General features: G+C 42.1%; 1 protein-coding gene and 1 non-coding gene across 3 annotated transcripts; both read left to right on the forward strand.

Annotated features, from left to right (window-relative positions):
- The first annotated feature begins 22,392 nt into the window (after nucleotides 1-22,392).
- TPT1 (tumor protein, translationally-controlled 1) lies at nucleotides 22,393-26,048 on the forward strand. Of its 2 annotated transcripts, none has more exons than XM_054586360.1 (6): nucleotides 22,393-22,586; nucleotides 22,857-22,930; nucleotides 23,479-23,669; nucleotides 24,021-24,126; nucleotides 24,927-25,043; nucleotides 25,693-25,829. In XM_054586360.1, the coding sequence occupies exons 1-6, from the start codon at nucleotides 22,559-22,561 to the stop codon at nucleotides 25,810-25,812; spliced, it is 636 nt and encodes a 211-aa protein (XP_054442335.1). In that variant the 5' UTR covers nucleotides 22,393-22,558; the 3' UTR covers nucleotides 25,813-25,829. The 2 variants fall into 2 exon arrangements, with proteins under 2 accessions (XP_054442335.1, XP_054442334.1); XM_054586359.1 differs by lacking the exon at nucleotides 25,693-25,829 and adding an exon at nucleotides 25,836-26,048 and having other exon boundaries at nucleotides 22,405-22,586.
- On the forward strand, nucleotides 25,637-25,766 carry LOC129081234 (small nucleolar RNA SNORA31). Its single transcript, XR_008530293.1, has one exon. It is a non-coding gene; the product is annotated as a small nucleolar RNA SNORA31 (small nucleolar RNA).
- Nucleotides 26,049-26,983: the final 935 nt, after the last annotated feature.

Here is a 26,983-nt window from a genome sequence, read left to right on the forward strand (position 1 = left end):
GTTAGAATTGAAGGCCCAGTCCTCCAGGAAGCCTCACCAAGTGGCTTGCTCAACGTTACATCCCAGTGTCTAGGTCGAAGTAGGTTGTGAACAAATGACTCGGACTCCATAAAAGGTTTGGTTGACACTATTATTATTAATTCAGTAATTAATAGCATCTACTATCAATCTATTTGGTTTTTCTCTTGTATTATTTAATTTTTCATAAGTTTATAGCTTTTTTCTCAACTCCAGTGTTGATATGTTTCCCTGTTTCCTTTTAGCATCAGTGAGCATCATATTTTGTACACAATAGCTGCTCAATGATACTTTGTTTGACTGAGAATCTAGAATTTTTGCAGAGGGCTTTCTTCTCTTGAACTCCCCCCAGATTCATCCATACTCTGCGCCTGTTAGACCACTGACTTTAACCACTGCCCTCTCTCTGGTAAAATTTTTCATCTCCAGTAAAACCCAGAAGAGTCAAGATAAAACAACAGATTCAGGAGGCCAGTTAAATGGAATTAAGGTTCCTGGGAAAACATTCTAAAGAAAGCACACTGAAAATAATTCTTCCAAAGTGAAAAAGTTCTGAGGACAAATAATTACAACTGACCCTTAAACAACATAGGTTTGAACTGCATGGGTCCACTTATACGGGGATTTTGTTTTTCAATAAATATACAATCAGCGCTCCGTATCCCTGGATTTTGCATTCGTGGATTCAATCAATGGTATTTTGGATCTACAGTTAGGAATCTGCAGTTAGGAATCGTTACATGCAGAGAACCAACTTAAGTTACATTTGAGTACTTTGTATGGTAAACTGAATTATGAGGTGCTTTGAGAAGCTGACTTTGATATAGGACACAGAGCTGGCAAAGGCAGTAAAATGCAAAAACTACTATGACCTTTTAGAGATTTCCAGAGAATTGCTAGAAAACAAAGTAAGAATGCATCTTCCTCCTCAATATATCCTGAACATAGTCCCCTCCAACAGTTCCCTTGATCAGGCCACCTTCACCTCCTACCTGCACCACTGTAACATGCATCTGCTGGCCCACTGCTTCCAGGCCTGCCCAGATGACTTAACATCTCCTCTGCACTCCAGTCAGAGAGAAAGCCTGTCTGTCTGGAGTGCAGACCCAAGGCTCTTCTTGGGTCTCTGCTCTTCGCTTTGGCTTCTTTTCTTCCACACAAGGGCACACTGGGCTTTGCTTTGGTAAAGGACAAGTGGTATGTCACATGTGCAGTACTTGTAGCTCCCTGCATTTGTGCTATGTGCTTTTGCCTCCAACTCTCCCCTTCTGCTAACTCCCTGTAGTACTTGTTTACTTTTTTATATCCAGGTCCCTTACAAGATGCCTCTGCATCTTCTCTCATCAAGAGATGGAGTCTATTTCCACACCTGCTAAATCTGGACTGACCCGGGATTTGCTTTTACCTTTAGAATGTGCTGAAAGTGTGTTCTGAGCCTGGCCTCAAGAGGCCTCCAACTTTCACTCTCTTGGATCCTTATCCAGCCACTGTGTGAATGTGACCTTCATTTTTGGATATAAATGAAACAAGACCTGAGACGTGGCATATGATTTCCTCTGTAGCTTCTGAGATGCTGGAGAGAATAAACTAGAAGTTCCAGGCTTCCTAACAGTGACAACCTCCCGACGAGAACATGCCTCTTGCAAAGGATCTCCTTCACCCTTCTCCAGAAGAGTAGAAGAAACACAGAAGCACCTGGTGCAGAGGCCTAATCCTTATTTCATGGATGTGAAATGCCCAGGAGGCTGTAAAATCACTTTAACCAAGTGTCAGTATAATGAGGAACCAACCCCACCCCCGAAATGGGGAAGAGCTTGAGAAGCGCTGTGGACTGTGCAGGCCTGTGTTGCCCTAGCAAGTGGGGCATCAGCAAGCATGACTCAGCAGAAAAGAAGCTCTAGGTCTAAGGCTTAGAGGTAGGGAAGTGATTGGAGGGGAGAGACATGCCCTCCCATCTACTTCTGTTGCTCAAGGGACTATGGGGGGAGGGCGAGGTGTTTAAATGCGGAGCACACAGAAATGCCCTGCACTTTTACCGCCCCCCATCCCCACTCCTCCGGCTGGTGGGTCTGGGGCCGAGGTTCCTGAGCCTGCAGCCTTTGCTGAGAGGATTCCCTATGTCCCTGCCCGAGCGCTCCAAGACCTGCCTGGCCAGCAGTGTAACAGGTTCTGGTTAAGAGGGCAGGGGAAGCCAGAGGGCTCAGGGAGCGTGGCCTGCAAGCCCTGTGTCCCTTCCCCAGAAGGGAAGCCATAGTGGCCGCAGCCTGTCCCTGGCCCACACCAGTGTGGGCCTGTTGAGTATGGCCACAGCACAGCTGGGGGACAGGTCCTGCACCCCTCCCCATGCTGCCTGGATCTGACCAGGAGTGTTGTGGGCTCTAGGTTGGTAAGTGAGGAGGAGGAGGATTAGGTGGGCAGGTCCCGCCAGGCAGCATAGCCTGGCGGCAAACTATAGGCCCCTAGCTTATGCAGGAGGCCACGGGAAGCCACAGCTGTGGCCACCTGCCCTGCCTGCATGCTGCTCTGACAGGGGGATCCACATCAAGAAACCTGCTGTACATATTTTAAATAAAAAATTCCTTTTTCCTTTCCACCGGATTCTGTCTCTGGAGTTTTTGCCTATGGGTGGCAAGGAATAGGTCCCCACTGGTTGTTAAGTTACAGTAGTTTTGTGTGCTGGTGGTTCCAATATCCTCCATCAGGCTGCAGGAGGAAAAGCAAGGTTGACAGAAGGGGAATCCTTCAGAAAGAAGCAGTACTAAAACCACCCTGAATCAAGATGAGTAGGGAACTATCCCAATAAACACAGTTTGGATTCAAAAACAATGACAACAGAAGCTCCAGAGCATTAATGCCCCCACAGATGAAATTTAACAGATTGGGAATGAGCAGTAGGAGAAAGCCAGACAGATACATTCTTTTCCTCCTTTTTCTATTAACTACTTTAAGGTATGGTTCCTGTTTGCAAACCTCTCTGAGTGGATGTGCTGTTGAGCAACCTGCTGTGTCTCTTCACAGCTCATGGCAAAGCAGAGGTCCAGGCAGTAACTTACCTCAGAGAAAATCCACATATATTTCCCTGTTTCACCCTTTTCTCTAATCCTAATTGCCCAAGGCTTGCACCCCGAGAGAAAGCTTTAATGCCATAATTCATGCCCCAGGCTCAGCTTTCTAAAACATGAGGCTTAGGCAGCAGCCAGTGTACACGTCACAGCTAAGAAGTTCATTTCTAATTCAGGTGATCTGGTACCTACTCCTCTGAAGCCATGAATTTCCGGAAAGTACATGTGTTAGTTCCTACTGCCACTGTAACAAGCAATCACAAACTAGTAGCTTAAAAACAATGCAAATTTCTTCTCTTTTATGGGGGTCAGGAGTCTGAAATCAGTTTCACTGGTTCCTTCTGGAGACTCAGAGAGAGAAGAATCTGTTTCCTTGCCTTTTTCAGTTTCTAGTGATGACCTCTAGTCCTTAACTTGTGGCCCCTTCCTCCATTTCCAAAGCATGTCTTTCCAATGTCTGCTTCCATAACATAGTCTTCAAGTCTCCCTTTGCCTCCCTCTTATCCTTGTGATTACATTTAGGACCCATTTAGATAATCCAGGATAATTGCCCACCTCAAAATCCTTAATGCTGGGGAAGGGTGCAGATGCAGGGGAGGGGGACAGGGAGGGGGGTACAGAGGGGTAAATGGTGATGGAAAGAGACCCGACTTCGGGTGGTGCTGTGTGTTGTGGAACTGTGCAACTGAAACTGGTATAATTTTGTTTACAAGTGTCATCCCAATAAATTCAATAAAAAGGGAAAAAATCTCTAATCACATCTCCAAAGTCTCTTTTGCCGTGTAAGTTAACATCACAAGTTCCAGAAATTAGGACTTTGATACCTGTAACGGATCATTATTCATCCAACCACAAGATAAAGTCAGTCCCTTTGGACCCTTATATTCACCCCCAAGTGTGACAGGCTAGTTACCCCTCAGAAAGTTCTCAGCAGTACATTTCTATCCCAGTATCAGGCCTTTACTTCATTTTTAAATGAAATGTCAAGTTTATAATACAATTTATTGTTAACTTGGAAAAATATTCCATTTTATCTTCTCATTGTTTAATAAATGAAGGCTTTAAGAGTTCAATTTTATTTAGTCATCACAACATGAAATAGACACTTGGTAATTACCTCAGTAATTTGAACTCTGATTTTGGATGTCAGATACCCTAATTTTATCTGGATAGCTGTTTATTTTACCTAATTTCTATTTCCTTTCATGCTATCCAGGCCAACTGATCCTGAAGCAATAACTTTTCATAGTTTTTAATTAGAAGTTGGAGCTTAATACACACAATGATATAACAATTAATCTCATTTATGGACTGGTTTAATGACTTACAGGAAATTCAGTAGGCACCAAGAAATGAAATTTAATGCAAATAAGTAGATTACTCAATGTCTAGGCCTCATTTCCCCAATGCTTTCTTGTCATAAAAACTTGTTCTTGATTTAAACCAATATAAATATGCAGAATGGGGAAATAATGTGATCACAGCCTAGTTTCAAGGCATTCATTTGGTCATATTATTTTAAATATATTCTTTCAGATAGACTGTGGGTTCATTCTGTGGATACATAGCATACAGCAATGAGCAAATCAAAGTCCTTATCCTCTTGGAATTTCACTATGCATAGGAGAGAGATAATAAACAAACATACAAGTAATTAATGTCAGGTGAGACATTATTAAAAAATAAAGCAAGATGAAGAGAGAATGATGGCAAGGTGCAGTGTTGGGGGGCCTTGTTAAAAAGGGGTCCTGGGAAAGGAATATATCTAAGAGGAGACTCAGTGAGAGCACACCTCTGAGATAAGAGTAGAGGGAACAATACATCTAAGAATTTGAGACATGAGCAACAGAAAATGTAATAGTCCTGAGGCAGGTGTGCTTGGGCTGATTGGGGGCTGTTGTGGCTGGAAATTGAGTGATAGGAGATGCTGTAGAGTAAGTGTTTGTGTCCTCAAAATTTATATGTTGAAACTAATCCCCAATATGATAGCATTAGGAGGTAGGGCCTTTGGAACGTAACACTTTCTTGAATGTCATGAGGGTGGAGCCCTCATGAATGAGATTAGTACCCTTATAAAAGAAACCCCAGAGAACTCCCTCACTATTCTGCCATTGGGGGACACAGTGAGCAGATAGCCACCTCGAACAAGGAAGGGCTCTCACAAAATACTGAATCTGCTGGTGCCTTTTCTTGGGCTTCCCAGCTCCATAACTGTGATAAGTAAATTTTTATTGTTCATAAGGCACCCACGCTATGGTATTTTCTATAGCAGATCAAAAGAACTAAGTTCAGGAAGCAAGATCAGATAGCCAGAGTATTTTTACTTTCCAGCCCAACACCATCTTATGCTTTCTGTATTTAAATTATTTTAGTTTGCCCTGACCCATATAGCTCCGTTGTTCGGGCGTCATCTCACAAAGTGAAAGGGCTCCAGTGAGATTTTCTGTAAGGACATATGCCTGGGTTGTGGGTTTGTCTTGATCGAGGCACTCACAAGAGGCAACAGATCGATGTTTCTCTCTCATGTCAGTATTTCTCTCCCTCTCTTTCTCCCGCCTTTCCCCTAAAAAAAAAAGAACTTATGAAACTCGATACCAAAAATCCCCCCGAAATGGGCGCCCTGGTTGGTATGGCTCAGTTGGTTGGAGTGTTGTCCCATAACCAAAAGGTTGAGGATTAGACTCCTTATCAGGGCACATTTCTAGGTTTCTGGTTCAGTCCCTGGATGGGACATATACACTCCCCATTCCAGGTGCATACAGGGAGCAACTAATCAATGTTTCTCTCTCATATTGATGTTTCTCCCTTCCTTTTGCCCTTTCTCTGTCTCTATAAAAGCAATGAAAATAATGTTATTAGGTGAGGATTAAAAAAAAACTTCTCCAAAGAGGACATACAAACGGCCAATAGACATATGAAAAGATGCTCAATGTCACTAATCATCAGAAAATGCAAATTAAAACCACAATGAACCCCGGTCGGGTAGCTACGCTGATTAGAGCATCGTTCTGGTATGCCAAAGTTCCAGTCAAGGTTCACAGACGAATCGATGAATGAATGCATAAATAAGTACAACAACAAATCTCTCTCCCCCACCTTCCTCTCTCTCTCTAAAATCAATTTAAAAAAATTTTAAATAAAACTACAATGAAATACCACCTCACACCTGTCAGAATGGCTATCATAAGTCAACAAACACCAAGTGTTTGCAAGGATGTGGAGAAAAGGGAACCCTTGTGCACTGTTGATGGGAATGCAGATTAGTGCAGCCACTGTGGAAAGCATTGTGGAGTTACCTCAAAAAAATTAAAAATGAAACTGCCTTATGGCCATGTGATTCCCTTATAGGAATATATCCAAAGAAACCCAAAACACCATTTGAAAGAATATATACATCACTATGTTCATTGCAGCATTATTTACAAGAACCAAGAATTGGAAGCAGCCCAAGTGTCCATTAGTAAATGAATGGATAAACAAGCCCTGGTACATTTACACAGTGGAATACCACTCAGCCATAACAAAGAAGGAAATCTTCCCTGGCCTATGTAGCTCAGTTGGTTGGAGCATCATCCCACAAAGTGAAAGGTCACAGGTTCAACTTCCAGTTAGGGCACATGTCTAAGTTATACGTACAGTCCCCAGTCAGCATGCATATGAGAGGCAACAAATCGATGTTTTTCTTTTACATTGATGTTTCTCTCCCTCTCTCTCTCCCTCCCTTCTCCTCTCTCTGAAATCAATATGCATGTCCTCAGGTGAGGATAAAAAAAAAAAAAGAAGGAAATTTTGCCTTTTCCAACAGCATGGATGGACCTGGAGAGCATTATGCTAAGTGAATAAGTCAATCAGAGAACGGTAAGTACCATATGATTTCATTCAGATGTGGAATCTAATAAACAAAATAGAAATAGATTCATAAATACATAAAACAGACTGACAGCTGTCAGAGGGTAGGGGGGTTGGGGTGCTGGGTGAAAAAGGTGAAGGGATCAAGCTAAAAAAAAAAAACCCTCATAGACACAGACAACAGTATGGTGATTACCAGAGAGAAAAGGGGGTGGGGGAAAGGGTATAAAAGAGATAAATGGTGATAGAAGGAGATTTGACTTTTGACTTGGGATGGCTAACACTTAATACAATATACAGATGATGTATTATAGAATTATACACCTGAAACCTATATAATTTTATTAACCGATGTCACTCCAATAAATTCAACAAAAAAAGAAGAAATAAAAGAAATGGAGCATTTGTAGTTTCAGCAGGTCTTGTGGCCTAAGGTCTCTGCACAACACACTTCTCCCATTAGGCCCTTCACTTGTCGTGGAACAGGAGTTACAGAAGCAAGTCCCCAGAAGGTGCTTCTACCAGCCTCTACCCAAGGCAGGTGGTCTGGTTCTCTGTGGGTCAACCAGGGAAGTCCATTGTGATGGTTAATACTGTATGTCAATTTGAGCTAATGGATGCTCAGGTAACTGGCAGAACATTATTTCTGGATGTCTGTGGAAGGTGTTTCTGGAAGAAAGTAGTATTTGAATTGGTTTACCAAGTAAAAAAGATCACACTCACCAAAGCAATGGGCATCATCTAACTCACTGAGGGCATGAAAAGAATAAGAAGGAAGAAGAAGAGTGGGTTTGCTTTCTTGTTTGAGCCAAGACATCCATCTTCCCCTGCCCTCAGGCATCAGCTCTCCTGGCTCTCAAGCCTTTGGACTCAACCTGAATTATACCACCAGCTTTCTTCATTCTCCAGCTTGAAGATGGCAGACTATAGGATGTCTCAGCCTCCAAAATCATGTGAGCCAATTCCTATAATAAATCTCTTTTTATATATATCTACATATATATACTATTCGTTCTTCTTCTCTGGAGAACACTGCCTATACTTCTATGTATGGCTGATTCTACCTGTCTTTCAGACTACTTGCCATCTGACTGCCTCTGACCTAGGCTGCTTTCTGGTTCTTTGGTTTCTGGATGGGAAATTAGATCCTTGTGATCCTGAAACTCTACTTTCAGAGAGCAACAACCAGAATTAAGCTTCATGCACACTCTGGTTATAGAAAAATACATGGAATTGATTCTAGAATCTATAATTTAAGGGCAGAACTTGAGTTGTGTTTTTACATTATTAGAAAACCATGACTAAATAAGAGAGCTTTTGTATGTTCACAATGAATAAAAAGATTAGAGTTGAATTGCTGAGCCTTATTTATCACTTTTAAATTTACCTCACTTTGCACATTGAGTATATCAAGAGGAAAATTCTGTCAAATATATTTGCCATATATATTTCAGCAATAGGGAATATTCAATTGTGAGTCTCCAAAAATGAGAAGGTACAACTCAGGTATAGTTCTGTCAAAAGAGAAAAGGAGGTCCCCACACAACGAGCATCAACCATACCTCCTACTTTCTGGGCACAGATGTCCATTGGCCAGTCTCCCTGAATCATTGCTTCTGCCTGACAGTCTTTTCTGGCTTGCAGCATTCCTTTCAGAGCAGTTCCTGACTGCTCTGTAGGGAGCAATCTGGATCCAGTGTGAGCCCCCTGGCTCAGGGGATCCTTAAGGCCAGAGATGTGGAAAGAGAGTTTCAGAAACAGGGGTCAAGTTCCCTCAGCTGCCAGAAGTTAAGAATATTATTTCTACTTTTATTTGCTCTTTGCATGTAACTGGATTTTTAACAATAGCTGATAAAACAAAATGAACAATTAGTTATCCATATTGATTGTCATATATAGACCCCCCAACCCAACAAATTAGGATCAAGAAAACAAGTACACTCAATGTAAAAGCAAACTATAAAATGTAGTATGTCCATGTCAGATATTCTGTCTTACTATGAATTTTTTGTCCCCAACCCCAAAATCATATGTTAAAGCCCTAATCCACAGTGTGATACCAATTGGATGTGGGGCCTTTGGGAGGTAATTAGGTCATGAGGGTGATGCCTTATGAACAAGATTAGTGTGATTATAAAAGAGGTATGAAAGAGGTGAATTCTCTCTTCACCACGTGCAAATGCATCCTTCTGCAAACCAAGAAGATAGTTGTAATGGAGGTAAAATTTCTACTCTACTCTCCTGGGGTCTCTGGATGGGCCTAAGAATCAAACTGAAATATGACAAATTAACAGGAGAAAAGAATATAAATTGTATTTGGTAATTTTTGCATGTACACGGAAACTCTTAAAAAGGAAAATGAAGACCTAAAGAAATAATTATTGCCAACGTTTTTTAGGTACTAGGCTGGACAAAGAAACCCAAAACACGAATTCAAAAAGACATGTGCATCCATATATTCATGGCAGCATTATTGATAAGAGACAAGATATGGAAGCAACCTAAGCATCCATCAATAGGTGAATGGATAAAGAAGGGGTATATATATACAATGGAATATGACTCAGCCATAAAAAAAGATTGAAATCTTGCCATTGGCGACATGGGTGGACCTAGAGGGTATTGTTCTGAGAGCAATGACTCAAACAAAGAAAGGCAAATGCCATATGAATTCACTTATATATGGAGTCTAAAAAACAAAATAAACAAAACAAACAAATTTATAGATGCAGAGAACATTTTGATAGTTGACAGATGGGAGGGTGGTTAGAGGATGGGTGAAAAGGGAAAAGGGACTAAGATATACAGATTGGTAATTACAAAATACTCATGGGAATGTAAAGTATACACAGGAAATATAGTCAATAATATTATAACTATGTATGTCAAATTGGTATTAGATTTACTGCGGTGATCATTTCATAAGATATATAAATGGAGGAGGCTCTGTCCCAGCCCAGTGGTGCATAAGCCCATGTGCTGAGTACAGAGCAGCAGTCACAGAGAGTAGATCCCTGGCTAAAGGGGGCACAGAGTGGTCCAGAGACACTTGAGGAGTCTACAGAGGGAGGCTTTGGAGAGAAAACAGAGAGTAGCTGGCAGGATCCCAGGGCTGATTCCTCCCTGGGCAGCAGCCATCTGGCTCAGGCAGACCACTCCCCTGAGCAGCAGCAGTGTGAGAGGACACAAGAGCACTGCCCCCAGGAGGGACTCTGTCCTGCCCTGTGCTACCTAAGTCTGACTGATGAGTGTGGAGTGACTAGATTAACAACTGAACGAGACAGGCACAGACAGTAGATTCCTGGAAGTCTTGGAAAGACTGCTTAAGGTCAGATGGGGTCAATGGCTGACATCACCAGAGGCAGATCCAGAAAGAAAAAATAGTGGTCTCCTAACATAGAAGTTCACACTACAAAGTCAGGAAATCAAGACAGATCAATTTAAGAAGCAGAAGCAAAAAAGAAGAGTCTCACAAATAATGGGAAGACAAAGAACCACCCCTCAATGGAAGGGAAAGGAGGACTCCCTAGAAAGAAAACTAAATGAAATAGAGGCAAATAAACTATCAGATATTGAATTTCAAACAACGGTTATAATGAAGCTCAATGAGCTCAGTGAGCTCAGAGAGAATTACAAAAAGCTACAGAGAAACTACGAGGAACTTACTGCAAACTATATCAGTGTGAGGAACTTACTGCAAACTGTATCAGTGTGAAAAAGGACATAGAAACTATCAATAAGAGGCAAGAGGGAATGAAAAATACAATTTCTGAATTGAAGAACACAGTAGAAGGAATCAAAATCAGGAGAGATGAAGGAGAGGATCGAATCAGCGAGCTGGAGGACAAGGTAGAAAAAAGCTCCCAGAAAGAGCAAGAAAATGAACAAAGACTCAAAAAGAACGAAGAGGCATTGAGGGAAATGCAGGACAACTTGAAACATAATAATATCCATATAATAGGGATACCAAAAGGAGAAGAAGAGGAGCAAGGGATAGAGAACCTGTTTATAAAAGTAATGATGGAAAACTTCCCTAACTGGAGGAAAGAAAAAATCACGTAAGTCCAGGAAGCATTCAAGAGGAACCCAGTGATGCTCACTCCAAGACACAAACCTTTGGGAGAGGAATTCTACTCTGAGGGTGGGTGGGGCTAAGGCATTATCAGTCACGTTCTTTTTGTCATTTCCTGTGGTGGTTTTCTGTATCTTTCCCTGCCACTGCCTCTGATTTCACCCACTTCTTCTACTTTATTATCTTCCTCCAGAAAGTATTATGATTTTAGCAATCATTTTGTCCTCATAATCACATGACAATAATAATTTCATTATTAATTAACATGCTGGTTAAAATTTTCTCTTTGACATCCCTTTTGGGTACTTAGGAATTGCTACCATAAATGTTCAAGAGGTTTTACCTTCATAGCAGGGAGAAAAGAAAGGTGAATCTTCACCCAAGTGCCCAACTCACATACAGGGCATAGCACTTCTGTACAGAGGGGTCTCCAGCCTCCATCCTGACAGCCCAGAAACTGGAGGAAATGTCATTGGGGAAATGCTACCATTGGAAATAACTATTATTTTCTTAACTATAAAAGTATACTTTTACTGCAGAATTGAGTTTTGCAAACTTCAATGAGTATATGAATCACCTGGGACCTTGTTAAAATGCAGCATCTGATTTGGGAAGTCTTGGGTGGAGACTGAGATGCTATATTTTTAACAAACTCCCAGGTGAGGCTGATGGCGAATGGACTACATTTTGAGTGTCATGGATTTAGCAAACAAACAAAAAAATAACTAGAATAACACAAATTTGCTGTGAACTTGTTTCCTAAAGTGGCACATTCTGTTTCTTATTCATACCTCCATGCTGAAATAGTTCAGGACTTTTGGATTCCTGCCCAGCAGCACCCAGAGAGTCTAAAGAGGAACAGATGCAGGTGAGGTTGTGAGGAGTCCTTGGAGTGAAGGAGGCTATCTGGAATGGTGGGTACATGGTGGGAGAGAGTGGGCAGTCTAATCCTGCTGCTGCATGAAACAACTAATGCTTTGCTTCTTCAACAGGTGAGTCAGGTGCAAGCAAGGAACCTCGGGTCCATGAGGGAATTGTGTGCAGGGCAAGAACCTGAGTGGGTGAGATGCTGTGTCAACAGGTAGGACAGATGACATCCAAAGATTTACTTCCCTCCCCTCCACTCCGAGGCCTGAGGATGGGGGTTGCATTAGAAGGGATTCCTCCTCCTAAAACTCTCCTACTCTGCCTGGGAGCAATAAGGGAAAGTCATTATCTTGATTCAGGAGTGAGAAGTTATAAACCTCTACCTGGAATCTTCCACCCTAGAGTGTATACTCCCTCTCTTATCTCCTTACCACCCCTCCCAACTACAACCACCACCAATGAGAACATACATTTCTTCACTTCAAGTGAAAAAATTAAAATGAAAAATATGATATTCATTTTCTGGAACTTTCATATCATCCCAAACAGAGACTGTTATCTACTGTTCCTTTTTTAAAATGTATTCATTGAAACCCTTTTTGTAAAAAGACACTTTGCTGCATCGGTTATTTGGAAAGGCAGAATAAATGCTTGGTGAGGATGGGGCAAAGGGGGCAGCTTTGGGTCAGCTCAAAGCTGTTCAATTTCTTGTCTTGGGAAGTTATTATAGCGTGTTTCAGGGTGGTGAGACTACAGGAGGGTGGGGGAGGACAGGGAGACAGAGAGCCAAGCAAAAGAAGAAAAGAATTTTTTTGCTACCACAAAAAAACACATATAACTTTATGCATTTCCTAAAATGAACTATGTGATTCTATATTTATAGAAATAAATAAAATTAAAAGGGTAAGTGCCTGCCTGGTTGTGTAGGTGGATATAGAAATGGGTCTATTTAAAGGCAGACAAATGTGTAAAATAACTTCTCAGAGGCCCTCCAGGAGCAAAAAGAGAGCTTCTGGGGTGCTAGTGATGATCTGTGTATAGATCTGAGTGCTGGTGGCATGCGTGTGGTTAGTTTTGTGAAAAATTATTGGACTACATGAGTATATTTACAATATGTACTTTTTTTGTATGTATATTATACTTTAATAAAGGCTTTTCTAAAAAATAAAAGTCCCATCTGCTCTTCAGATTCTATTTTAGGGAAATACCCAACCCTTATTTAGGCTGCCAGAATTATAAGAAGGCATACCGAGTGCAGAGCTGGAATTAGAGTCCTTTCCACTCATTAATTATCCATGAAATGAAATCAGACCTGACTCATTGGCCTGCTTATTCTTGACTAGAGGAAAGAGTCTGTGGTGACTACATCTCCAAGTGTTGGCCCTGGCAGTGGCTCAGCAATACCCACATACCTTGGTCCACCTCACAGGATCCACGTCTGCTTCCAATGAATGGACTTAAGATGGGAGGTGAATGGGTTCAAGATGGCCCACTCTGACAAGAAATGGAGAGAGCAAGAAGAGGGGAGAATGAAAAGAATGTAAATAAAAAGGCATCTACCTCATACCTGTTAAATAATGATCTTTGAGCTGTAGGTCCCAATATTCCTATAAAGCATAAATCACACTATTTTTTACTTATGTCATGGAGATGGAAAGGAATACTTAAGTGGAATCTCCCCTTAAAATTTCTGATCCTATTAACTCTGAGATTAGGTGTACATTGAAAAAGGCTATAAGAAATAAGGCATGTGAAATCCATTACTAAATTTATTGTAGGAGTATTTACTGATGAAAGCCAATAGAAGAAATGCCTTGGGCATCTCATCATTGGACACCAAAAAAAATTCCTAGAAGGAAGAAAATTTTTAACACAAAAATGGTGAATCTTAGAACTAATTATATCTTCTCACCAGCTCTTTTTTTATGGTGGGAAGTGTTGCTAAAAGCTTCTGACCAAATCTGGAGCCCACGTCTATCGACTGTGCAGGACTTTATGATGCCCAGTTTGATAACTTCCTTACCCCTGGCTTCCTGGCTTCATCTTATTGTCTTACCTTCATTTTTTGTTTGTACCAATTGCCTCATTCTTTTTTGAAGGTGCTATGTGCTACATAGAACTCTATAAGCTTCTACCAATAGTTTTTCAAGCAAGGCAAAGTATAAGGTAAAGAAATGAATATACTTTGCAAATTGTATTATCTATAATACCCACACCAGTGTGCTCTTCACTTAAAATGGTGGTAAGTAGAAGATAAGCTATCTTCCTCCAGCAGCATGTCAGCAAGCATTCACCCATCCTTTCTTCACTACTCCCTAATAAGTACTTGCTGCCATTTTTAGAAAAATAACTTATGAGCCAGCTTTTCAAATAAAAAAAACATGCTAGCGCTCTCACACACACACACACACACACAACACACACACACCCTATGCTTACTAAGTGATCAAAAACCTTTTTTCTCCCAGACACACACTTTAGAGATAGATCTTTAGCTATTCTCAGGCATATATTCATATTTTTATTTCTTTGGTGCGTTTTTTTTACAAAATGTCTATATATAATATGAATACTTCCCCCATTTTTTATGTGTATTATCATGTTAGGTATCTATGAGAAAAAGAAAATTTTAGAAATTAAATGTTAAATTATATGGAAAGACATTATTATGATAAATTACAATTCAAGCATTATGATTAGCACAAAGTTTCACTCAACTGTGCTTCTCCTTAGCCTAGCTGCCTCCCAGAGTTAGCCACTGTTATCAGTTTGGTGCATATCCTTCTAGACAGTGCTTTTACAAAATATATAATGTCTATAGCAATATACTGGTTATATCATTTGTGTCTGTTGGGGACCACTTTGTGTGGCATCGTGAATTGTAGCCCCATGTAAGCTAGGCCCCCTGCCTGAAAACCTCAGCTGGAAAGCCAGGGATGCTGGGAAGAACATGGACCAGTACTAACACCGAGGGTCCTCTGGGAAATCTGGCCCAAAAAATACAACATAATTACTGAAGCTTGCTCTGTTTTGCACTGCCCTGATAAGGAAAAAACCAGGTGTTTTACTTCACCAAAAGAAGGTAATTTCTGAGCCTCGAAAACTGCCTTAATGAGCATCTGGCACCAGCTTGTCTGATGGCCTTGATTTAAGACAAACCTCTGTATTTCTTCAATTTATTATCTATAGCCTTTTTGATGTAGATTGATAACTTTTGTATGCATGCTGTATACCCCTGTGCATATCGTTCTCAATAAAAGCCACTTCAGGAGAAGGGACCGGGGCATTCTCCACTAGAGGGGATCGCTAACCCACTCTCCTGACAGGCAAATTGTGTCTGGTACAGTTTATTTTTCCATCCGTGGTGACTGGAGAGACTGCAGGACAGAGCCTTCCTCATGTGTCTGTGTGTAAAAAGATGGTATGATGTACATGTTATTGTAACTGAACAAAAAACGGAGATTCAGCTTCCTGTCACCACAAAAGCCAAACTCATATGGTAGATGCTGGTGCAAAAGGAAAGGGGTTTTATTCAGGTGTTGCACAACCTGGGAGAATGGTGGACTCAAAGCCCATCTCCTCTTTCTTACATGGAAAAAGTCCAGCTGTCCTCAGCAAGGCCAAGACAAAAGTCAGGGTCCAGAGTGCCTGCTCCTTTTTAAAGTACAGTCTTTTGGAGCCCACAGGCAGACGCTAAGATATCTTAGTCCCCATTCAGATAACTCAGCTTGTTCCTGGCTGCTGTCCATTTCAGCCTCGGTTCTGGAGCCTGGATATGGAGTCCATATGGCCATGGGCCATATGGTTGCCAGAGCCACAAGGTCACATGCTCCCAGGTGAGAGAGCTGTGACACACACTGGTGAGAGCATCAACAGGTGGGCAAGAGAGCAAGAGACTCCCTCCTGGAACCATGGGCTACATGGGTTCTAAGGCCACGTGGCCCATGGAGAGAATAGGCAAGCGAACCATGCAAGTGGAGGTCAGGAGCCAGAGTGGGCACATTTCTTTGTTCCCTTGGGATTATATTAGTTTGGGTTTGGGACTACCCAGGTGCTTTCTCAAAACGACCAATCAACTTCTGAAACCTTCAAAACTTTCAGGTGGGTTTACTTCTCTATTAATCTCTTCTTTCCTCTGCCTAGACTGACAGGCCTCTTTGGGCAGCACCTCCCCCTGTACCATTTTGACTTCCATGGCACATGTGTTTACCTTCCCCTGGTCCCACCCCCAAGCTCCTACCAGGATAGAGAAGGGCTTTTTTTTCTAGTCAATTATCTTGCTAGTGTTCATGCACTCAGTGTATGAACCTCCCCCTGCCACTGTCTCGGCCAATGGAGGAGATTCCCCCAGTGCTCTGTTTTATGGTAGCATAATGCTATTCTATAATTTGCTTTTTTCACTTAACAATATGCCTTAGAATGCTTTTCCTGCTCCAAAGGGAGAGCTCTTTTGTATGTTAACTTATACAGACAGCCTCTTTTAGCCACTAGCTACTGGTCTTCTATCTTTATTATTTTTAGTCAATGGCAAAGTCAAAAACCTAAGTTGCCGTTCATAAAGGAACTCAGAAAATCTGATCACACAAGCATGACTACCTCATAGAGTGGCCTTGTTGGAATATGATGGTAAACCTGTAGTAGGTTCTATTATGAGTCTTGGTCTGAAGTTTATTGGTTGAACAACTTGACTGGCTGTCTATCAGTACAGTTCCAGGCACTGGGGATATATTTGTGAGCAAAAAAATAATAATCTCTACCTTTACGGTGCTTACATTGTCTTGAGGGGAGACAGAAGAGAAAATAATAAGTAAAGAAATACTACGTTGGTTGCTGATAAGTGACACAAAGGAAAATTAGGGAGAAAATAATGGGAATATCCAAGAGGAAACCAGTGATTGCAATTTTTAACATGGTGGGCAGAGAGGACCTATGAAGAAGGTGACAATCTCAGCCAAAGTACATCTTTAATTTGTATAGTTAGTAGTTTGTCTTTCAGAAAGAGAGAAGAGTGAAGTGAGGTATTTTCAGCATTTCTTTCTCATCATTCAGCACTCCCACCTTCCAAAACTTGACTGTTGAGCAATTCCTTTTAGAGGGGTCAGGGGATCACACTTCTGCTGGTCTACAGAAGGTATGCCAGCAAACTACTGTTTTTCTCTTCTGCTTTCCTTTACCAGGAATTTGCGTTTTTAAAAGGTATTAAATTTTCTCTTGACTACTATTTTGAAAAAGCCTCTTTTTATTAAAATTACTTAAGACCAATTTTCCACCTTGGCTACATATTGGCATTACCTAGAAAGCTTTAAAAAATTCTATTGCCTGTGTCCCATCCCCAAAGATGCTAATTTCATTGATCTGGAGCATCAGGTTTTATAAAGTTTTCCAAGTGATTCTAATGCACAGCCAGTGGTGAGAACCACTGTTTTATGGGCCACTATCCCATGGCTTTGTTCTCTTAATGATGATGTGTTCAACAAACGACCACAGTTTCCAACTGAAGGACAATCAGCCAGAAACTAGGACTGGGTTGCCCTATAATTAACCAGTTGCAACTACTACTTATTATTTCCTCATTCCTTGTATATAACCTCACACTTTCACAAAGTGCATTCTAATACATTATCTTTTTTGATGTATGTGTTGTCATCATTTATAATATCCTTAAAAAGACACAAGAGTTCTAAACTGACAATGGTTAGTGTGGAAAAGCTTGGCTGAAATGCTGATTCTTTACAGAATTTGAGTAGCTACTATGTGTTTCAGATACATCGAATTCTAGAGTTATAAGGTCTCACACCTTTCTTAATATTAAATTTAAACAGTTTGCATTAGTCAAATAACTTAAAATCACCTTGAACAACAAATGATAATTAGAAGAAGGAAAATAATGTCATTAAATATGTCTATCATGTTCACACACATTATAGTATTTTTTAACTTAATACTCACAACTCTTATCAGTTGGATGTTTTTCTGTAAACAAAGGTTCAGAGAGGTTAAATTACTTGCCCAGAATTATGCAGCTACAAGTTGCAGAATCAGAATTTGAACCCAGCTCTTCTAAGTTTTAAACTAGTGCATTTACCAGTGTGGGTGGGAAATCGACAGCTGTCTTTTCATGTCTATGTTCCCCTGAAGGCATCATGTGATGCAGGAAAATGCATACATTTGTTGGGAAACGCCCTGCCTGGTTTCAGGAGCTGTAACCCTGCTGACAGGCTGCAGGACACCAAGGCTGGAAATAATCAGGAGGCCTTGGAGAAACGAGCCTCTGAGACTTGGCCTGTCCCCCCCTTGCAGGGGCATAGCTTCTGCCTCTCTGCTTTGCCTTGTGATGGCCCTTGTCAATGATGGGTAAGACCCCTTTGGGGGAGGGGCAACCTAAGCCAGGCATTAACCAATTATAGGCAGCAGACAAGAAATTGGGGGTCACAGAGAAGGGGCAAAAAGGCCCCAGCACCTCTTGGCTTGGCTTGGACAAGGCTGGAGTCCTCACTGCAGCCAAAAAGCAGTCTCCTTATCTCTTGGTGTTTCCCTCCCCATACCTGGCTCAGGCTTGAAGCTGTGCAGGAATCAGCTCTAAATCAGGGCTGGTGGTTGACAGGGAAATCAGGCCTAAAAGTAAATTCTTTAAGTGTGCTTTGTTCTTCCCTCCGATCTCTGGCCAGCTTATGCTGCAAAGGACATTTACATTATTTACACCCCTTACCCTTTATCATTAAGGCACTTGCCCTTATCTTCATTCTCTTTTGTTTTGGTTTCCTCTTGGACTCATGCAAATCAGTGTATTCCTGTCACTTGTTTTCTTAAAAGCCTGTATTCTTTGTGAAACTTACTAACGTAATGAGATTATGTACGCATTCCTGTTACCATGTGTGCATTCCTGTTACCTAGCCCCACTTATAAGATTTTCAGTAAAAGCCTTGGAACAAAGGGCGATGGGGCCTTCTCCACTGGAGAGATGTTCCACGGCCTTATCCAGTGAAAGGGAAGTGCCCCCCTCTCCATCTGCTCTCCCGGCAAACAGAAGTGTTTGCGACGATTTGTGTTTATTCTCCTCATCTGTGACAACCCCAGGATGGACTCCGCAGGATTCAGAGCAATTCTCCCATCTCAGCTGGCCCCAGCCGGTTTCCCGCAGGTTCAGGGAGCGCTGTGCTCCCTGTGGTGCGCTCCTTCCCACGCCTCCCCCCCACACCCCCACACCCCCCCACCCCCTGGCCGACATTTGCTGCCCTGATGGGGGTGGGGGTGACCTGTGACCCCAGCGGCACTCCCCCGTGGCCCCATCTAGCCACTGCCAAGTGTGACATACATTGACCTTTGGGTCCATAATGGATCCTGGAGCCACGCTTTTTCATCTTCTAGCTGTCCTATCTAATAATTTTATCCATTCATTCAGCAACCATTACTGAGTCAGGACCTGTTCTAGTGCTGGAGTACAGCAATTAACAAAATAAAGCCCCACTTCATAGAGCTTAAATTATAAAGCTCTGCTGCCCAATGAAGTTCCTAGACATGGATACTAAAATTTTAATTAATGAAAGTTAAATAAAAGTAAACATTTAGTTCCATAGTCACAGTTAGCCAAAGTTCAAGTGCTCAACAGCCATAAGGGGCTACTGTATTACAGCAGATACTGAACATATTATCACAGGAAGTTCTTTGGGATAGCTGTGCTGCAAAGAAAAGAATCTTGCCTTTTAACATGACTAAAGTAATGATTTGTTATTAGATTATGAAGAGTCTAGGAAAAAGAGAAATGAGGATTCATTAATTATCTCAAAAATGAAAAAGTTCAGATTACAACCAAAGGATTGTCATTTAGGTGGTTCATTCCTAATCACCTTCTGTCACAATCATACACTGCATTCCAACTCCCTCACCTAATTCCTCTTATTAATCAAGCCACATTTTTTTGTAACTTGGGTGACTACTTTCTATTCTACATCTAACCAGCTAAGAATTTCTTACGCTAAATTACTGCTATTCTGGTTAGCAAATCAATTTCTTAGAGCTTTGAACTGGACCTCCATTGAGCAAAGTGAACACCTCTAAGCTGAGGACTACAACAATGACTTCTAGCTGCTTACATTCTTCCTTAACAACAAAATCCTGCTTTGATTTGGTGTAGCAATGGACCAGTGTCAATGAACTATAAGACTACACTTTGCTGCTTTCCTTGCAACTAGATGCATCATTTTGTAATTGTTCAGTGGGGTTTCTAGAATAGCTTTTTAGAAAGTAAACACAAAGCTAGAATGCACTACCCCTTTGGTCTTTCCCCTGTTCTTGCTGTCTGAAAGATGGATGTGATGGCTGGAATTCCAGCATCTGCTATAGGCCTTATGGATGGTGGAGAAGAAAGGACCATCCCAGATCTCTGACGCCCATAAAGCCACCATGGCTTCATATCTTCAGGCTGGACTACATACCCTTGAATTTCCTTGCTACGAGAAAATAAACCCTAATGTGGTTAAGTCATTGTTATCAATCCTGATGAAATGGTGACTCCTCTTAAAGTTCTTTTCTCATGTGAGGACTTGTATGAAGAGGGCAGAAGACATTATTTTTGCAATCTCTTTAACTGCAAGAGATACCAAATCTCACATAGCTTCAAAATTAGGGGAGAGAAAGACAGACTGACAGACATCGGTTTGTTGTTCCACTTGTTTATGCATTCATTAGTTCCTTCCTGTACATACCCTGACTGGGTATTGAATCTGAAACCTTGGCATGTAAGGACAACGCTCTAATCAACTGAGCTACCTGACTAGGACCTGGGAATATTTCTCAAGAAATTGAAAATGTTAAAGCTGAGAAAACTAATTAAATTGTGATACGCCTAGGATAGTTGTCTGTTCCCACTTATATATCCCACAAAAATATCAAGAGGTTTGAAAGATCCTTCCTGGACCATCTGTCAGATGTCCACTTTTCAACCCATTTTTAGCTTCCTCCTAGTTACCAACTCAGTTTTCTCTGGGCTACCAGTGCAGCCCAGGGCCCCATCATTACGGGTGGGGTTGTGGGGGGTAGGGTGTGGTGCATTTCCTGGTTTTGGCTCCTCCATCATCCCATTTCACTGTACTGTTCCCTGCTTTTCACAAGGGTTACTCTCTGTGAAATGCTTCATTATTGGATTTAGGGAAAATTCTTAATCTGTTATAATTCCCCAGTTCTTTAAGTAGAACAATTTTATTAACTTACTGATTTTAGAGGGAACACCAATTTGGTGCTCTACTTATTTATGCATTCACTGGTTGATTCCTGTATGTGCCCTGACCAGGGATCCATAGGTGACCTTGCCCTATGGGGTCAACTCTCTAACCAATTTAGCTACCTGGCCAGGACTAGAATGACATTTTCTCAGATTGGACCTGGATTAAATGTGTTCACAAACTGGGTCTCTGTGTTTTGACTCTACTTTGAGTATCTTTTTCAATGGGACTGTTTTTGTAAAACTTGAAACAATGTTTTTAACTGAACATAAAACTAGAGAAAAGATCATAAAAACATTTGGAATGGAACAAGCTCTAAGGTTTCATACTGGCTTAAAATAACTAAATAGGGAAGGTGGTTTTTATTTTTGTACCTAGTAATTGGGTCTGAAGTCCAAATAACACCTAGGCAGGTGGAAGCTCCTTATTTTTATGTTTAACCCTCTAGCACCTGGGATATAATTTCAACTTCACCTTAGAAGTGAGAACTTACCCTTTTTTCAAACAAAGGACATGAATCAAGACTAAGTGCAAAACAGAAAAAACTCTTTAGCTGCATGCCTTAGGAATCCTCAAGCATTCAAAAAGGGACCAAACCGATAGATGGGAAAGCTGTGAAAACTCTCGTTTCACCTTCCTCCTTCCCAAAGACCTTAAGCCCCCCACACCCGCCCCCACGGTTATTCCCCGGGGGCTAGCGGAGCGACGTGGATCTTACTACCCGGTCTCAGCTCGGCCCCACGAAGGCATCCAAAAACTCCAGAGGCGGCAGCCGCTGGGGTAAATGCTGAAAAGTTCTCCGAGGCCCTCGGAGACCACAGAGACTGGTCAAAAGCCCCATACCTTGCCCTTATCCTCGTGGTTTCCCAAGGCCTCAAGGGCCTGGTTCTAGGTAAATGTAAAGTCCGCCTATAACAGGGCCTTACAAGTGAGTAATCTGGAAACCTGACATTTCCGTTTCCAGAAAGGTGCAGGGGCCTGCGTCTCGCGCCGCTTGGCGCGGAAGCTAGAAGAGGCTTCATCTAAGCCCCACCCAGGGCGGCCCCAAGCCCTCCTTCATCCACTCTCTCTCCCAACCCCCCTCCCTGAATCAAGGCCCAGGGCCTCTTTCCCCGCCCCCTCAACTCCTCCCCTCACCATTCCCTCCCCGGCGAGTCCCCTGAAATGCGGCCTTCCGTCTCCAGGCTAAGTCCCCGGATGCTCCCCTCCCGCCTCCCAAACCGGGCTCGCGCTGTGGCCCCGCCCAACGCGGCTCAGCGTGCCACGTCACCAATTCCGGCGCTTCCGGAGGCGCAGCAAACTATGACGTAGGGAGACTTGCCCTCTATATGAGGTTGGGGAGCGGCTGAGTCGGCCTTTTCCGCCCGCTCCCCCCTCCCTCACAACACGGCTCAGGCTGCACTGCGCTCGCTTGAGCTCCGGGCTCCAGCTCAGCCAGCGCCGCTTGTCGTCTTCTTCCAGCCGCCATCATGATCATCTACCGGGACCTCATTAGTCGTGAGTTGTGACTGCTATACCCCTACTGTTGCGCGCAGGAGATGGGGGGGGGGGGGGGTGTGGGATGGGAGGGGCGGATAAGACGGATGCTACTGCTGTCTTGGGCCTAGCGGATGCCTGTGGCCGTTCCGGGAGCGAAGAGGGGTCGATGCCTGGGGCACGTGCCCGGGGAGGAGTGAGGACTGCGTCTGGCCGGCTGGCGCGGGAAATGGCGGCGCCGGCTCTGGGCCTCCGGGCGCATCGTAACGGCGAGTCTGTGTCTCCGAGCAGATGATGAGATGTTTTCCGATATATACAAGATCCGGGAGGTCGCAGACGGGCTGTGTTTGGAGGTAGAGGGGAAGGTGAGTAGTAGGGCTGCGGCGCGGGGGAGGGCGAGGCTGGGCAAGCTCGTGTTTCCGCTGCTCCCCCGCCCGAGATTGTGCAATCTTCTGCCCTGCCTCCTGGCGGAGGAGACTATTTCCGGGCTCGGGTTTTTCTAGAAAAGTGGAGGCGGAGCTGAGCCTTGGAAATAGGTCTGCTGCTTGGGCGCCCATCCTCCCCGGCGTCTGCCCGGGACCGGTTGTTTGCGTCTGCGCTTTGAGGTTCCCAAGCCCTTTAGCGACTGCCCTGTATCTACTTGCTCAACCCGAAAGCCCACAGAAAACGTCCAGTTGGGTTGTAACAAACCTGTTTTCATTTCCATCAACCAAAAAACAAAGTTCTTGTCGAGTTCAGGTATTTGAGGAAACCGAGGGGTCATAAATTTTTCCCCGAAGTGTTTTCGTGGTTTCAAACGAGAAAGTCTGGCGGGAGGACGATGGGTACATGGGCTGCCGTTGTAGGAAGTATTTTTGGATGCGTTTATGCTGAGATAAAGAATGTCTTTTGCAACTAATCTTTCTTAATACAGATGGTCAGTAGGACAGAGGGTAACATTGATGACTCGCTTATTGGTGGAAACGCCTCCGCTGAAGGCCCCGAGGGCGAAGGAACCGAAAGCACAGTAATCACTGGTGTTGATATTGTCATGAACCATCATTTGCAGGAAACCAGCTTCACAAAAGAGGCCTACAAGAAGTACATTAAAGATTACATGAAATCGTAAGTAATACTTATACACCCATCTGGGTGTTTCTGGAATCCTGTGGGATTTACGGATTGGCTAACTTGGAGATTCTTCAGCAGCAAGCATACTTGTGGGGAGGTCTTACCCTTTTTTATCTATAAGTAAACTACTGTGAACCTACCTGAGCAAGCAGTCTGGTTTTAGTTTTTTAGAATACTTCGGAAACAAGTTGAGTGAGGTTTTGACACATCCAGGGAACTAGTTAACCTTGCCCAGTGACAGTTACTGTTTTCAGTGGGGTTTTGTTTTTACTTTGAGTATTTACTTAATAAAAAGTCACTTTGCTTAGAAGTCAAAACTTTAACGTGTTAATAATACCTTTTTAGAATCAAAGGGAAACTTGAAGAACAGAGACCAGAAAGAGTAAAGCCTTTTATGACAGGGGCTGCAGAGCAAATCAAGCACATCCTTGCAAATTTCAAAAACTACCAGGTAAATAAGTATCTTAAATATTTGGATCAAAGGACTGTACAATGTTAACTGAAGGCCTAAAAGTAGTTACTTGATGGGTCTTTGTAATTAAATTGTGGTTCTTTTTCTGGACTTTTGAGCAGTTTGAATGCTTATTAGATTCCATTCCAAAAGAATAGGTTGTAGAAAGTAGCCTTACCTGCTCCCAAGTGTGTTTCTAGATCTTGTCTTCTGATTCCAGAATATCATTCCTACCCAGATGATACCTATTAGGTCTTCCTCTCATAAATTGCTTGTTAACCTCCTAAGTGGTCTTTCCATTTTCTTTCTCTTTATAATTCAGTGTCTCATTGTCACTGGAGCTGCTTCTGATTTGAACTTGTCCTATTAGGGAACTTCAATGACTTCTCTTACTTGTAAGAATAAAGAAAAATACCACAGTCTGGCTGTTTGATTTTTCTGGCTTTCTCACACGCACACACACACGCCATACTTCTCCCATATGATGCACTATCTCATTGGCAGCATTATCGTCCTGTACTTGACTTTATAAATAGGAATTGTATATGTGGTAATCTTAAGTTACCACAAAGATTAAAGTGTTCTTGTATTTCTCTGTATTATTTTGGTCATTATTGGTGCTTAGTCAGGTGATTGATTAGTGAGTACTTTTTTTCCTCTTAGACATCAGAGCCTTGGCTGCTGAAATTTTCTTGATTAAATCATGGTGTTCTGGGTCATTTTTGTATTCCAGTTTGTTTTCTTATGGTACCTCTGCATATAATGGTCTAATTCTAGATGTTTGTTGTTTGCTTCCTAAGTTCTTTATTGGTGAAAATATGAATCCAGATGGCATGGTTGCTCTGCTGGACTACCGTGAGGATGGTGTGACCCCATATATGATTTTCTTTAAGGATGGTTTAGAAATGGAAAAATGTGTAAGTACACAACAGTGGGGCAAAATCAGTAATTTGAAAATGGAGACATCTTAGGTGAAACTTAGGTGTGGCCAGTGAGATGCTTAGAATGAATTCTGCAGTGGTCCTTCTAAAATGTGGGTACAGGTCTTGTTTCTCTTTGGGGGTCTAAATAGGATTTCACATGTAAAAGATTTTTATACTATGGTCTGTGTAGAGAAAACTTACTCTACACAGTAAGTTTTACTACCAAAATCCTTTTCCCTTGAGTTTGTGATAATTGGAAGTTGATCATTGAAAGCCTTGCTCTTAGTAAATACTGATAGTAAATTGCTTTAGTAAAAGTAAATGAATGTCTTCTATGCTTAGGAACTGCTGCTGCTGGAAGCAGTACAGAAGTGAAGGCATTTATTATTCTAGCTTTCAGAGGCTGTCATATAAATGAGGAACAAGGTAAACTTACAACTGTACCAAACAAGATTAGAGGCAACAAGACAGGCATTTCAGGAAGAGTACAAATGATTTGCCAAAAGGAGTTATTTAGGATATCTGAGATTTTGGTAAAACAAAGTGTGTATGAGTGGGACTTTGTTTAAAAAGAGGTGAGGATGGTTCTGCATCCACTGATAGACCTTGAACAATCTAATGTTGTTCTTTTGGTTTGCACTAGGATGCGAAAGAAAATAATCCCCGCGCTTTCTGTCTGTCTGTGTGGCAGCCCAGATTGAATAGGGGACTACATCTGCAGCCTGGAAATATTATGTGCTTTCATATTGGGAAAAGCTGTTAATGTAGTCTTCCTTGTTTTCACAGTAACAAATACGGCAATTTGGATCTATCACCTATCATCATAACTGGCTGCTGCTTTTCATCTACACCAGGACTAGGACAAATGGGACTAATGTTATCTTGAGCTCTTCATTTATTTTGACTTTGATTTATATGGAGCGGAGGCATTGTTTTTAAAGAAAACATGTCATGTAGGTTGTCTAAAAAATAAAATGCATTTAAACTTACTTGAGAGAATGGCTCTTAGTTTAATACATATTTAAATCCATCCTGTATAGTGGTCCTGGAGAAGCTAGAGCCTGGTAATAGACCACTACTACAGAGCATAAGACTGTCTTCAGATAACTTCTACAGTGAAAACTACTTCTGGGAATGGAATATAAAAAGCAAGGATCTTGAGTCTGAGTTGAAGTAAAGGGAAAGACCATGTTTACAGCAGAGCCAACATTTGAAGTGGATTCCTTAAACATTTTTCATCACCTACAAATGGAAGTAATAAACTGGAAGAGATTACCAGAAGAGAAAGACCCACCCACTTGGAAGCAAAGTTGTCTGAGCTTCTTTAGCATATCAAGTTAGGACCAAGTCCTATAGAAATCTAGGTCTTCTGGAATTGTGTAATAAGCTTTTGTCAATCCTGGGATAGGGTTGCAGGCTGGCTCATCCTGGTACTTATTTTCTATGATTGAGGTGGTCATGTTTTTAAATGGGGAAACAAAAATACAAGATACTAAATCTGACTTGGTGTCCAGCTTTATTAGGACACTGCTGTCATTTGTTTATGGATTGACTGGCTCTGGCACTGCAATGGCAGAGATGAGTGTGACAGACCTTGCAGGCCTGCAAATCCTAAAATAAATACATGTCCTGTTCCAGGAAAGGTTTGCTGGCCCTTTTAAAGATGAGGTTTTAGATGGAATGTGGATTGTCTGGTGGGCAGAAGAAAAAGCAACTGCTCTATGTATTACATCCAAGTAAGGCTATTGGGTATGGGATGAAAATGCAACTATTTGATCTGGAGTAGTTACTGTCCACTAAGGTTTCAGGGCAGATCCGATTGTGGCCACCAAGGTTGAATGGGGATATGTGGTGGGAAAATAGAGTTTCTACAATTCAGAATTTACCATGTAAACAACTGAAAAGCCTTTTACTCCAAAGAAGGATGTAAAATA

This window comes from Pteronotus mesoamericanus, unplaced genomic scaffold (assembly GCF_021234165.1).
Source record: "Pteronotus mesoamericanus isolate MK-2021 breed Mesoamerican mustached bat unplaced genomic scaffold, CSHL_Meso_final contig_94, whole genome shotgun sequence".
NCBI lineage: Eukaryota > Metazoa > Chordata > Mammalia > Chiroptera > Mormoopidae > Pteronotus > Pteronotus mesoamericanus.

What these genes read in the sequence shown, in the direction of transcription:
- TPT1 (XM_054586360.1), top strand. Translation starts at nt 22,559, where the DNA reads ATGATCATCTACCGGGACCTCATTAGTC. An exon ending in CTACCGGGACCTCATTAGTC is followed by an intron (nt 22,587 to 22,856) that starts GTGAGTTGTGAC and finishes GTCTCCGAGCAG; the next exon opens with ATGATGAGATGTTTTCCGAT. An exon ending in CAAATTTCAAAAACTACCAG is followed by an intron (nt 24,127 to 24,926) that starts GTAAATAAGTAT and finishes TTGCTTCCTAAG; the next exon opens with TTCTTTATTGGTGAAAATAT.